The sequence below is a fragment of the Heptranchias perlo genome, chromosome 40, assembly GCF_035084215.1.
Source record: "Heptranchias perlo isolate sHepPer1 chromosome 40, sHepPer1.hap1, whole genome shotgun sequence".
Classification (NCBI taxonomy): Eukaryota; Metazoa; Chordata; class Chondrichthyes; order Hexanchiformes; family Hexanchidae; genus Heptranchias; species Heptranchias perlo.
In genome coordinates this window covers 11,954,282-11,970,377 of record NC_090364.1, presented here as the reverse complement: position 1 = coordinate 11,970,377, position 16,096 = coordinate 11,954,282, and the positions used below count along the sequence as shown (strand labels likewise).

The window sequence follows — 16,096 nt, the reverse complement described above, 5'->3', positions numbered from 1 at the left end:
CACAGCTTTAACTCATTCATTAGATATCACACAGTGTTAACACATTTATTACTGATATCACACAGTGTTAACACATTTATTACTGATGTCACATACAACGTTAACACATTCATTATTGATATCACACAGTGTTAACACATTTATTACTGATATCACACAGTGTTAACACATTTATTACTGATATTACACACAGCGTTAACACATTTATTACTGATATCACACAGTGTTAACACACTCATTACTGATATCACACACAGCGTTAACACATTCATTATTGATATCACACAGTGTTAACACATTTATTACTGATATCACACACAACGTTAACACATTCATTACTGATATCACACAGCATTAACACATTCATTACTGATATCACACGGCGTTAACACATTCATCACTGATATCACACAGCGTTAACACATTCATTACTGATATCACACAGCGTTAACACATTCATTACTGATATCACACAGTGTTAACACATTCATTACTGATATCACACAGCGTTAACACATTTATTACTGATATCACACAGCGTTAACACATTCATTACTGATATCACACAGCATTAACACATTCATTACTGATATCACACAGCGTTAACACATTTATTACTGATATCACACAGCATTAACACATTCATTACTGATATCACACAGCATTAACACATTCATTACTGATATCACACGACGTTAACACATTCATTACTAATATCACAGCGTTAACACATTCATTACTGATATCACACAGCTTTAACTCATTCATTAGATATCACACAGTGTTAACACATTTATTACTGATATCACAGTGTTAACACATTTATTACTGATATCACACACAACGTTAACACATTTATTACTGATATCACACAGTGTTAACACATTCATTACTGATATCACACAGCTTTAACTCATTCATTAGATATCACACAGCGTTAACACATTCATTTCTGATATCACACGGCATTAACACATTCATTACTGATATCACACAGCATTAACACATTTATTACTGATATCACACAGCATTAACACATTCATTACTGATATCACACAGCATTAACACATTCATTACTGATATCACACAGCATTAACACATTCATTACTGATATCACACGACGTTAACACATTCATTACTAATATCACAGCGTTAACACATTCATTACTGATATCACACAGCTTTAACTCATTCATTAGATATCACACAGCGTTAACACATTTATTACTGATATCACACAGTGTTAACACACTCATTACTGATATCACACACAGCGTTAACACATTCATTATTGATATCACACAGTGTTAACACATTTATTACTGATATCACACACAACGTTAACACATTCATTACTGATATCACACAGCATTAACACATTCATTACTGATATCACACGGCGTTAACACATTCATCACTGATATCACACAGCGTTAACACATTCATTACTGATATCACACAGCGTTAACACATTCATTACTGATATCACACAGTGTTAACACATTCATTACTGATATCACACAGCGTTAACACATTTATTACTGATATCACACAGCGTTAACACATTCATTACTGATATCACACAGCATTAACACATTCATTACTGATATCACACAGCGTTAACACATTTATTACTGATATCACACAGCATTAACACATTCATTACTGATATCACACAGCATTAACACATTCATTACTGATATCACACGACGTTAACACATTCATTACTAATATCACAGCGTTAACACATTCATTACTGATATCACACAGCTTTAACTCATTCATTAGATATCACACAGTGTTAACACATTTATTACTGATATCACAGTGTTAACACATTTATTACTGATATCACACACAACGTTAACACATTTATTACTGATATCACACAGTGTTAACACATTCATTACTGATATCACACAGCTTTAACTCATTCATTAGATATCACACAGCGTTAACACATTCATTTCTGATATCACACGGCATTAACACATTCATTACTGATATCACACAGCATTAACACATTTATTACTGATATCACACAGCATTAACACATTCATTACTGATATCACACAGCGTTAACACATTCATTACTGATATCACACGACGTCAACACATTCATTACTGATATCACAGCGTTAACGCATTTATTACTGATATCACACAGCGTTAACACATTCATTACTGATATCACACAGTGTTAACACATTTATTACTGATATCACACAGTGTTAACACATTCATTACTGATATCACACAGCTTTAACTCATTCATTAGATATCACACAGCGTTCACACATTCATTACTGATATCACACACAACGTTAACACATTCATTATTGATATCACACAGTTTAACACATTTATTACTGATATCACACACAGCGTTAACACATTCATTACTGATATCACACAGCGTTAACACATTCATTAGTGATACCACACAGCGTTAACACATTCATTATTGATATCACACAGTGTTAACACATTCATTACTGATATCACACTGCTTAAACTCATTCATTAGATATCACACAGTGTTAACACATTTATTACTGATATCACGCAGTGTTAACACATTCATTACTGATATCACACAGCTTTAACTCATTCATTTGATATCACACAGTGTTAACACATTTATTACTGATATTACACACAGCGTTAACATATTCATTACTGATATCACACACAACGTTAACACATTCATTATTGATATCACACAGTGTTAACACATTCATTGCTGATATCACACGCAACGTTAACACATTCATTATTGATATCACACAGTGTTAACACATTCATTACTGATATCACACTGCTTAAACTCATTCATTAGATATCACACAGTGTTAACACATTTATTACTGATATCACACAGTGTTAACACATTTATTACTGATATCACACACAATGTTAACACATTTATTACTGATATCACACAGTGTTAACACATTCATTACTGATATCACACAGCTTTAACTCATTCATTAGATAACACACAGCGTTAACACATTTATTACTGATATTACACACAGCGTTAACACATTCATTACTGATATCACACACAACGTTAACACATTCATTATTGATATCACACAGTTTAACACATTTATTACTGATATCACACACAACGTTAACACATTCATTACTGATATCACACAGCGTTAACACATTCATTAGTGATACCACACAGCGTTAACACATTCATTATTGATATCACACAGTGTTAACACATTCATTACTGACATCACACTGCTTAAACTCATTCATTTGATATCACACAGTGTTAACACATTTATTACTGATATTACACACAGCGTTAACATATTCATTACTGATATCACACACAACGTTAACACATTCATTATTGATATCACACAGTGTTAACACATTCATTGCTGATATCACACGCAACATTAACACATTCATTATTGATATCACACAGTGTTAACACATTCATTACTGATATCACACTGCTTAAACTCATTCATTAGATATCACACAGTGTTAACACATTTATTACTGATATCACACAGTGTTAACACTTTTATTGCTGATATCACACAGCGTTAACACATTTATTACTGATATCACACAGTGTTCACACATTTATTACTGATATTACACACAGCGTTAACACATTCATTACTGATATCACACAGCGTTTACACATTAATTACTGATATCACACAGCGTTAACACATTCATTACTGATGTCACACAGTATTAACACATTCATTACTGATACCACACAGCGTTAACACATTCATTATTGATATCACACGGCGTTAACACATTCATTACTGATATCACAGTGTTAACACATTCATTACTGATTCCACACAGCGTTAACACATTCATTACTGATATCACACACAACGTTAACACATTCATTATTGATATCACACAGTGTTAACACTTTTATTACTGATATCACACAGCGTTAACACATTCATTACTGATATCACACAGTGTTAACACATTTATTACTGATATCACACAGTGTTAACACATTCATTACTGATATCACACAGCTTTAACTCATTCATTAGATATCACACAGTGTTAACACATTTATTACTGATATCACACAGTGTTAACACATTCATTACTGATATCACACAGCTTTAACTCATTCATTAGATATCACACAGTGTTAACACTTTTATTACTGATATCACACAGCGTTAACACATTCATTACTGATATCACACAGCTTTAACTCATTCATTAGATATCACACAGTGTTAACACATTTATTACTGATATCACACAGCTTTAACACATTTATGACTGATATCACACAGTGTTAACACATTTATTACTGATATCACACACAACGTTAACACATTCATTACTGATATCACACAGCTTTAACTCATTCATTAGATATCACACAGTGTTAACACATTTATTACTGATATCACACAGCTTTAACTCATTCATTAGATATCACACAGTGTTAACACATTTATTACTGATATCACACACAACGTTAACACATTCATTATTGATATCACACAGTGTTAACACATTTATTACTGATATCACACACAACGTTAACACATTCATTACTGATATCACACAGCGTTAACACATTCATTACTGATATCACACAGCTTTAACTCATTCATTAGATATCACACAGCGTTAACACATTCATTACTGATATCGCACAGCATTAACACATTCATTGCTGATATCACACAGTGTTAACACATTCATAACTGATATCACACAGTGTTAACACATTCATTACTGATATCACACAGCTTTAACATATTCATTACTGATATCACACAGCGTTAACACATTCATTACTGATATCACACAGCGTTAACACATTCATTACTGATATCACACAGCTTTAACTGATTCATTAGATATCACACAGTGTTAACACATTTATTTGTGATATCACACAGTGTTAACACATTTATTACTGATATTACACACAGCGTTAACACATTAATTACTGATATCACACACAATGTTAACACATTCATTATTGATATCACACAGTGTTAACACATTCAATACTGATATCACACACAACGTTAACACATTCATTATTGATATCACACAGTGTTAACACATTCATTACTGATATCACACTGCTTAAACTCATTCATTAGATATCACACAGTGTTAACAAATTTATTACTGATATCACACAGTGTTAACACATTCATTCGTGATATCACACAGTGTTAACACATTCATAACTGATATCACACAGTGTTAACACATTCATTACTGATATCACACAGCTTTAACACATTCAGAACTGATATCACACAGCGTTAACACATTCATTACTGATATCACACAGCGTTAACACATTTATTACTGATATTACACACAGCGTTAACACATTCATTACTGATGTCACACACAACGTTAACACATTTATTACTGATATTACACACAGCGTTAACACATTCATTACTGATATCACACACAATGTTAACACATTCATTATTGATATCACACAGTGTTAACACATTCATTACTGATATCACACTGCTTAAACTCATTCATTAGATATCACACAATGTTAACACATTTATTACTGATATCACACAGTGTTAACACATTTATTACTGATATTACACACAGCGTTAACACATTCATCACTGATATCACACAGCGTTAACACATTCATTTCTGATATCACACAGCGTTAACACATTCATTACTGATATCACACACAACGTTAACACATTCATTGCTGATATCACAGCGTTAACACATTCATTACTGATGTCACACAGCGTTAACACATTCATTACTGATACCACACAGCGTTAACACATTCATTAGATATCACACAGTGTTAACACATTTATTACTGATATCTCACAGTGTTAACACATTTATTACTGATATTACACACAGCGTTAACACATTCATTACTGATATCACACACAACGTTAACACATTCATTATTGATATCACACAGTGTTAATACATTTATTACTGATATCACACTGTGCTTACACATTCATTACTGATATCACACAGCTTTAACTCATTCATTAGATATCACACAGTGTTAACACATTTATTACTGATATCACACAGTGTTAACACATTTATTACTGATATTACACACAGCGTTAACACATTTATTACTGATATCACACAGTGTTAACACATTCATTACTGATACACACAGCGTTAACACATTCATTATTGATATCACACAGTGTTAACACATTTATTACTGATATCACACACAACGTTAACACATTCATTACTGATATCACACACAACGTTAACACATTCATTACTGATACCACACAGTGTTAACACATTCATTACTGATATCACACAGCATTAACACATTCATTACTGATATCACACGGCGTTAACACATTCATCACTGATATCACACAGCGTTAACACATTCATTACTGATATCACACAGCGTTAACACATTAATTACTGATATCACACAGCGTTAACACATTTATTACTGATATTACACAGCTTTAACACATTTATTACTGATATCACACAGCATTAACACATTCATAACTGATATCACACAGTGTTAACACATTCATTACTGATATCACACAGCTTTAACACATTCAGAACTGATATCACACAGCGTTAACACATTCATTACTGATATCACACAGCGTTAACACATTTATTACTGATATTACACACAGCGTTAACACATTCATTACTGATGTCACACACAACGTTAACACATTTATTACTGATATTACACACAGCGTTAACACATTCATTACTGATATCACACACAATGTTAACACATTCATTATTGATATCACACAGTGTTAACACATTCATTACTGATATCACACTGCTTAAACTCATTCATTAGATATCACACAATGTTAACACATTTATTACTGATATCACACAGTGTTAACACATTTATTACTGATATTACACACAGCGTTAACACATTCATCACTGATATCACACAGCGTTAACACATTCATTTCTGATATCACACAGCGTTAACACATTCATTACTGATATCACACACAACGTTAACACATTCATTGCTGATATCACAGCGTTAACACATTCATTACTGATGTCACACAGCGTTAACACATTCATTACTGATACCACACAGCGTTAACACATTCATTAGATATCACACAGTGTTAACACATTTATTACTGATATCTCACAGTGTTAACACATTTATTACTGATATTACACACAGCGTTAACACATTCATTACTGATATCACACACAACGTTAACACATTCATTATTGATATCACACAGTGTTAATACATTTATTACTGATATCACACTGTGCTAACACATTCATTACTGATATCACACAGCTTTAACTCATTCATTAGATATCACACAGTGTTAACACATTTATTACTGATATCACACAGTGTTAACACATTTATTACTGATATTACACACAGCGTTAACACATTTATTACTGATATCACACAGTGTTAACACATTCATTACTGATACACACAGCGTTAACACATTCATTATTGATATCACACAGTGTTAACACATTTATTACTGATATCACACACAACGTTAACACATTCATTACTGATATCACACACAACGTTAACACATTCATTACTGATACCACACAGTGTTAACACATTCATTACTGATATCACACAGCATTAACACATTCATTACTGATATCACACGGCGTTAACACATTCATCACTGATATCACACAGCGTTAACACATTCATTACTGATATCACACAGCGTTAACACATTAATTACTGATATCACACACAACGTTAACACATTCATTACTGATATCACACAGCGTTAACACATTTATTACTGATATCACACAGTGTTAACACATTAATTACTGATATCACACACAATGTTAACACATTCATTACTGATAATCACACACAACGTTAACACATTCAATACTGATATCACACAGTGTTAACACATTCACCACTGGTATCACACAAGCACTGCCGCAAGGTTACAATTACAGAAGTAATTGTTGGTCCCAGAGTTAAAGGCCTCTGATCTAACCCATTTTCTACTTCACCTCCCATTCTCCATGGCAGCTGCTTGGCTCAGCCATTCAATCACATCCTGGGCACCTGGGAAGTGCAGATCTTGAGCGTTGGTTGTTACACAGATGCGTAAGACAACAAAGGATTAAATTCTCTCTTACCATCACCAAATAACTGCAGGATGGCAAGGTCCACAGCCCGTTTCCAGCCGCTGCTTTTCTGGATGGCGATTCCGTAGCCTGTGGTCGCGAATACCTTGCCACTGCCGATCGTCACGAGCTTGCATCCTTCGTCCCTCCCGGCCATGTAATTCAGCACAGCTGCGTCATAAATAAAAGCATCCAGCTTCCTGCACGAGGAACAGCGGGAGTCAAAGTTCAAGCTTCCATTGGCCATAATCACACTGACCATCAGAAAGAAATTCTGGTTTTTATATCGGATCTCTCCCCGAAGAGATCGCAAAGCCTCCACGCAATGAATTACTTAGAAGTGACTCTTGTGCACTTGTGGGCAAAAACAGCACTCATTTTGCACACAGCAACATCCCACAAACAGCAATGAGGTGAATGACCAGTTTAATCTGCTTTTGGTGGTGTTGGTTGAGGGAGGAATGTTGGCCAAGACACTGGAGACCTCCCCTACTGCCACGGGATCTTAAACATACACCCGCAGTGAGAGGTAGGACCTCAGTTTGATGTCTCATCCGAAGGACGGCTCCTCTGGCGTTGCAGCAGTGGAGTGTCAGCCTAGATTTTCAAAATGGGGGTTCTGAGGTCACGTTTCCGTACTTTTCTTAATTTGTTGGCTTATCAGCACATAATTTCTGTTGCAGTACATGAACAGAGTACGTTTACTGCAGTGATACCACTGTTTTCCTTTGGTCGACTGGCACTGTCTTTGAGGAGGTTCAGATAGTGTGGGTTCCCTGGAGCATGCCAACACGTGACCCCCAGGTATGTGTTAATAGATATGTGGGGTGCGGGGGGGGGTCGCCTGTATAGAAAGGTTTGAAAACCAATCAGCTTAGACTGTGGGCTCAAGTCTTAGAGCGAGAAAAGGCCAGGGTGTTCGCCACTGAGCCAAGTTTACACCAGAGTCCATGCTGTGTGGATGGTGACACAAGCGGTAACCACCATTCTCTGTATAAGATACACGTGGCCCCTTTGCCCTTTATAACTCTGCTTCAGATCGATCATATTACCTGCGAGGCTCATGGCGGTGGTGTACTTAATTCCTCCACAGGCTTTAATCACTTCACTTACTTTTAATTGTTTTCAGCATTACCAGGGCTTAAAGGATTAAATTATAAGGACAGGTTTCATAAACTTGGCTTGTATTCCTTTGAGTTTAGAAGGTTGAAGGGTGATCTTATCAAGGTGTTTAAAACAATAAAGGGATTCGGCAGGGTAGATACGAAGGAACTATTTCCTCTGGTGGGGGAATCAAGGACAAAGGGAGCACAATCTTATAATTAGAGCTAGGCCATTCAGATTATGTGCTCAAGTGTCTGGAGTGCGGCTTGAACCCATGACCTCTGACTCAGAGGTCAGAGTGCATGCTCTTCTCTCTGACATCAAGGTTCAGTCGTGCTGCTGTCCTCTAGACTGTCTCTAGGGTCTGGATAGAAGGTTCAGATTAAAATCTGTGCCTGTGCGATTTTAACACAGTTGTTAACTGCCTGTTAGCTGCACTCTCCACTTGCTTGGATGAGTGCAGCTCCAACAACACTCAAGAAACTTGACACCATCCAAGATAAAGCAGCCCGCTTGATTGGCACCCCATCCACCACCCTAAACATTCACTCTCTTCACCACCGGCGCACAGTGGCTTCAGTGTGTACCATCCACAGGATGCACTGCAGCAACTCGCCAAGGCTTCTTCGACAGCACCTCCCAAACCCGCGACCTCTACACCTAGAAGGACAAGAGCAGCAGGCACAAGGGAACAACACCACCTGCACGTTCCCCTCCAAGTCACACACCATCCCGACTTGGAAATATATCGGCCGTTCCTTCATTGTCGCTGGGTCAAAATCCTGGAACTCCCTTCCTAACAGCACTGTGGGAGAACCGTCACCACACGGACTGCAGCGGTTCAAGAAGGCAGCTCACCACCACCTTCTCAAGGGCAATTAGGGATGGGCAATAAATGCTGGCCTCGCCAGCGACGCCCACATCCCATGAACGAATAAAAAAAAATTAGCGAGAACACGTTAACCAAAACATAGCACAAACAGAAAATTAAAACCCAGTTGACAAAATATCTGTGTGTTACATTTATCCTGCAAGCCAAGGATTTCTCCGCGGGTGAAGAGTAACACACAGAGGAATTATCTGTATTGTGATAATGAAGCTCTTCTCCTAACAAAACTCGGCAATTACAATGGGCCTGAAAACCTGCGGGCTTGCCATGACATTGGAAGTGCCAGGATGTGCCGCTCATGACCTGGAACTGACCCTGCTGAAGTCCCAACAGGAATTCGCTTCCACAGAATTCTTACCCTGCCTTCAGGCTCACTAATGCGTCCAGCACCGATCTCTGGTTGTACTTAGTCATGTAGCTGTGCATTTCGAAGTAATTGTTCCGGATGTTTCTCTCTGTGCTTCCATTGGGAACAGTCCCGAACCGAAAAGGAGGAGAAAAATCATTCGGTCTTTGAAACTGCAGAGAAGGAAAGAAAAATCTGATGCTGACTGAGGTTCAGGTATATTCGTAAAACACACGATGTCTCACTCACTCCCACAGTGTCGTGGAGTGGTTATGTTACTGGAAGAGGTAATTCAGGGCCTGGACTAATAATCCAGAGAAGATGGTTTTATAATCCCACCATGGCAGTTTGAGAATTTGAATTCAGTTTAAATAAAAAGCTGGTATCAGTAAAAGTGACCATGAAGTGTTGGAATAAACCTAACTGGTTCACTAATGTCATTTAGGGAACAAAAACGTCCATCCTTACCTGGTCTGGCCTACATGTGACTCCAGTCCCACGCCGGTGTGGTTGGCTCTTAACTGCCCTCTGAAGTGACTTAGCAATCCACTCAGTTGTGTCAAACAATTACAAAGAATAACATGGCTGCAGCAGCTCACAAAGAAGGCCCACCCCCACGTTCTCAGGGCAACTCGGGATGGGCAATAAATACTGGCTGTGCCAGCGATGCCAACATCATAGGAACATAGGAACAGGAGTAGGCCATTCAGCCCATCGTGCTTGCTCCGCCATTTGATAAGATCATGGCTGATCTGTGATCTAACTCCATATACATCCCCGAGAATGAATTCAAAAAATCACATGGGGAGCAACTTTAACCTAACCTGCCTGTCAGGAAACTGACAAGATCGGGTGGAAGGCTGCTTTTACACCCTGCCCGATTTTCCTCTCCACTGAAATCAACGGAGAGTAATATTGGGGCGGGGTGTGAAACCGGCGTTCCACCCGATCCCATGGGTTTCCCGCCCAGTGAATATGGTTAAAATTACCCCCATGGTGTCTCACCCACTAACTCTGTGTTTCACTCACTCACACATGGCCCATTGCCCAATTCCTGAGGGCCTGGGATGAGGTAAAGTTACCCCCTGTTCGGATGCTGCTCCTCATCTCTGGTGAAACCAATCACTGTATGGTGTGCCAAATGAACCAAGCCCACATACCAAGAACAAATTATGAAAGAATTAATGTCATGTGACGTAGAATCCACAATATTATATGAAATCCTCGCGCGCCTATTCAAACACATGGTCATGGCTGGAGGTGTCTGGAGCCTTACCTTCTTATCGCTGAGGCCTGACACTTGGTCCACGTATTCCTCTTGGATCATGAATGCAGCGAGGTTGGCTGTGTAACTGGCCAGGAAGATCACAGCGAAGAAGGCCCAGACCGACACCATAATCTTACTCGTCGTTCCCTTTGGGTTCTGGACTGGCACAGAGTTATTGAAAACAAGGCCCCAGAGCAGCCAGATGGCTTTGCCGATGGTGAAAGAAGGCCCTCCTGGTTCTGTGGACAACAAGATACGAGAAAGTTAAATGTTGCAGTGAGAGATTCTTACCTCCCCTAACCCCGTCCCACCCACCCAGAGGTCTTGCAAGAGTACAGGCTCACGAATGCTGGCAATCATTTGGTTCCTCACCCAGTATCACAGTGTTGATGCACAATTCAACAAGGCAGGTGCCAAAGCCGAGCCTGATCAGATCCTCCCCCAACACTGAAGCGCCCATGTGTTGTAGCAGTGACCTGCAGCAAGTGCCCTGGCTAAGGCAAAACCTAGCTCCCCCACTGCTGTCTCAGCCGAAACCAGCTAGCTAGATTTTGACAATTGGCCAGCCAGTTAGAGTGCTTTAAGTAACTCAAAGGCCCTGGGTGTGGGAAGAGAAAGATACCCAGGAGTGAGTTACAGACTGGAATCTAATAGAAGGGTTCGGATGATTTATATATAGATTTACAGATACCCAGGAGGGAATTACAGGCTGGAATCTAATCAAGGGGTTTGGATGGTTTATATAGAATAACGGATACCTGGGATTGAGTTACAGGATATAATTGGTGGAATTCGATAAACAGATTTGGAGATTGATGTAGATTACGACAGAGTCAGATACCCATAGTTGCAGGTAAAATCTGTAAAAGTGAGGCAGCTATTCTGTTCAGGACCGATTGTGAGCGCAGTAAGTTTCCAAGATGGTTTCTTTATAGAAATAAGAGGACGAGTAAATGCTAAATGGTGTAAATGCTAAATGGCACAAATGCAGCTGTTTACCCCTTCCATCAGCTAGACACCGGTTGTATCCCACAGGGCTGAAATACTCAAAGACGAAAACTGCAACAGCAGAGACAAGCAGAAGCATCACGAACATCATCACCCAGACGTCTGCGCTGAATGGCTCTGCGGCATCGAAAAATAAAAGTCATGTGAGTGTTCGAGTCCATAACCTAACCACTCCATATGTTAACCCTCTGCCCCCCAAGACAGTGCTGCCACTGGAGAGAATGAACGCCCAATCAGCACTGTTCCAAATTTGTTACCATCCAAACATGCATGGTCTTAAAAGAGACTTTTCACACTGAGGTTAATTATGGTTAGGTAGAGTTGGGAGAAGTTTGAGCTTATTTGTTAATTCATTCTTGGGATGGGGCATCGCTAGCAAAGCTGGCATTTATTGCCCCAATTGCCCTTGAGAAAGTGGTGGTGAGCAGCCTTCTTGAACCGCTGCAGTCCGTGTGGTGAAGGTGCTCCCACAGTGCTGTTAGGTAGGGAGTTCCAGGATTTTGACCCAGCAGCGATGAAGGAACGGCGATATATGTTCAAGTCGGGATGGTGTGTGACATGGAGGGGAACGTGCAGGTGATGGTGTTCCCATACACCTGTTGCCCTTGTCCTTCTAGGTGGTGGAGATCGCGGGTTTAAGAGGTGCTGATGAAGAAATGAGCCAAGGCTATCACACAGGAAGTATATGACGCAGCACTGAAGTGCACTGCCTTGCTTGTGGTTTGCCCAGCGATTCATTGGCATCAGTCCTAGTGTCCACACTCATTAGAGGCAGGAGTCTGAACACTGGTTTTTCAGACCCTGAGCGTGGAGGTGAAAGTGGGCAATTGCAACACAAGTGGAAGAGCTTAAAAGTCTCACACTTATCCAAGGCTCTGTAAGAGCTGAAAAACATGGCTGCAGCACTCTTCCATATTACTGAGCAGGGCTGAGGTCCTAGGCCATGACATGTCCTAAATTAATTTCACATTCAGCAGTGTAGTCAAGACTGGCACAGGAGGCATGACTCTGCAGTAACCAAACCTCCATTATGGAATGGGCACCTTCACCGCACTATTCTGAGCTGGATTTGGAGGCACGCCCCAAAGTTGGAAGGTGCGCTGCCCAGTTGCCATGTTATCCGGATCTTTCAGGGTAGAAATTTAAAAACTACTTTACTACTTAACTACTACTACTTAAATCTTTTTACTTACTTTTACTTTAGGCTTAGAATTACTTTTTTTTGATTGGCGGACAATAGCCACCTTTCAGGTCAATGTTGTGAGGACATTGTTTGGACACCAAATCTTTCAAATCATAGATGATAAATGTGAAGACATTATTTCACAATGTGATCAGAGGACATTAATTCCTTTGAGCTTCCTGTGGCCCTTGACGCTGATAACGACCAGGTAAAGACAAGATAGATATCGGGTGAAATTACCCTGTGCTGTTGGTGTTACAGTGAAACGCTCCATTTAATTAAAGAGTCTACTGGAGGTTACCCAGGCTACTATGAACTTTGACCACTTAAACAAAACGAAGGAACCTTGAACTTTAATCCGCAGACTGAAACCAAGCATCAGTTACCCAGAAACGCAGAGGGTGACACAGTCCCGTTGCTCCGTGACACCATAACACTGATCCCAGTCTCTATAAAAGGGACTGAGAAGTCCACCACCACCGATCGTTCTTCATTGATAGTCAGGGAGCCAACGGCCATCTGTGCCTGCTTCCGTACCACCTGGCAACAGAGAACAAGCACTTTTACGAAAATGAACATTAGTTATGTCGCTGTTACAATCCATTCCCCAATAATCAGGCATTGGTACAACCTATCTCCATAGGATAAATTACGAGGACAGGTTGAGTGGACTAGGCTTGTATTCCCTTGAGTATCGAAGATTAAGGGGTGATCTAATTGAGGTGTTTAAGATGATTAAAAGATTTGATAGGGTAGATAGAGAGAAATTATTTTCTCTGGTGGGAGAGTCCAGAACAAGGGGGTATAACATTAAAATTAGAGCTAGGCTGTTCAGGAGTGATGTCAGAAATCACTTCTTCGCAAAAAGGGTAGTGGAAATCTGGAACTCTCTCCTCAAAAAGCTGTTGAGGCTGGGAGTCAATTAAAAATTTCAAAACTGAGATTGATAGATTTTTGTTAGGCGAGGGTATTAAGGGTTACGGAACCAAGGTGGATAAATGAAGTTAAGATACAGAGCAGCCATGATCTAATTGAATGGCAGAACAGGCTCGAGGGACTGAATGGCCTCCTCCTGTTCCAATGTTCTCTTAAAGTTGTAGGCCCCACCATCTTCTATAATCTATACTCCAGAGTGTAGAACTTTATAGGACTCGTGAACCTCCCATGACCTTCTCATGGTTAGCTGGAGGAAATGGCAGGGTAGATTTACTCCCCGCGCAGATCGTGGGCAGCTGGCCGGCGGAGTGCGGAGACTGACCGCCCGTTAGTGCTGGCGGGAGGCTCGGTCCAGTTAGAGGGCCAGGCCTCATTAACATACTGTCGGCAGGCTGTGGACAGAAAGGGATTGCTCCATCGACTCAGGGCTGCCATGATATCAGGGGGCCCGGCAACTCATTGCATGCAAAGCATGTTAAGGTGTTTCTGAGGGATGTGGTAAGATGCTATATAAACACAAAGTTATTTTTTTCTTTCTATCCAGTAATACAGTGTGTCATCAAATAATGTATACAGGAGTGTTACAACCTCTAACACACAAGTGAGTTATTACAAAGAATTACATATTACATGGAATCTACAGCACAGAAACAGGCCATTCAACCCAACTGGTCTATGCCATGTTTATACTCCACCAGAGCCTCCTCCCACTTTAATTACCTCCTCCCACCCTGCCCCCGCGTCCCTCTATTCCTTTCTCCCTCGTGTATGTGTCAAGCCTCCCCTTAAATACATCAATGCTATCTGCTTTAACCATCCTATGTAGCAGCGAGTTCCACATTCTCACCACACTCTGTGTAAAGAAATTCCTCCTAAATTCTTTATTTGAACCTTATAGTTATGCCCCCTTGTCAGGACTCTTTCACAAGTGGAAACAGTTTCTCCACATCCAGCCCATTGAACCCCTTCAGAATTTTAAAGACCTCTGTCAGGTCTCCTCTTGGCCTTCAACGGGACTGAAAATTGAGCAGGCTGCCAATTCACTATTGCCTCTTTTGCATTAGGAATCAACCACATTGTCAGGTATTGACCAGACCAGGTAGGGGTGGCAGGTAGTCTTCCCTGAAGAACATTAGGGAACCAGTTGAATTTTAACAACAATCCGGCTGCTTTCATGATTATTTTTCTCCG

The 16,096-nt window shown here is 39.5% G+C and overlaps 1 protein-coding gene across 1 annotated transcript in view; it reads right to left on the bottom strand.

The window, feature by feature from the left end:
• LOC137305690 (glutamate receptor ionotropic, NMDA 2B-like) overlaps positions 1-16,096 on the bottom strand; it is a 388,749-nt gene that overhangs the window by 22,146 nt on the left and 350,507 nt on the right. The window contains exons 7-11 of the mRNA XM_067974599.1: positions 14,356-14,509; positions 12,778-12,903; positions 11,788-12,017; positions 10,524-10,684; positions 8,185-8,372 (exon numbers count right to left, since the gene is read on the bottom strand). Of these exons, the coding sequence (XP_067830700.1) occupies positions 8,185-8,372; positions 10,524-10,684; positions 11,788-12,017; positions 12,778-12,903; positions 14,356-14,509 (859 nt within the window). The remainder of the gene's footprint in view (positions 1-8,184; positions 8,373-10,523; positions 10,685-11,787; positions 12,018-12,777; positions 12,904-14,355; positions 14,510-16,096) is intronic.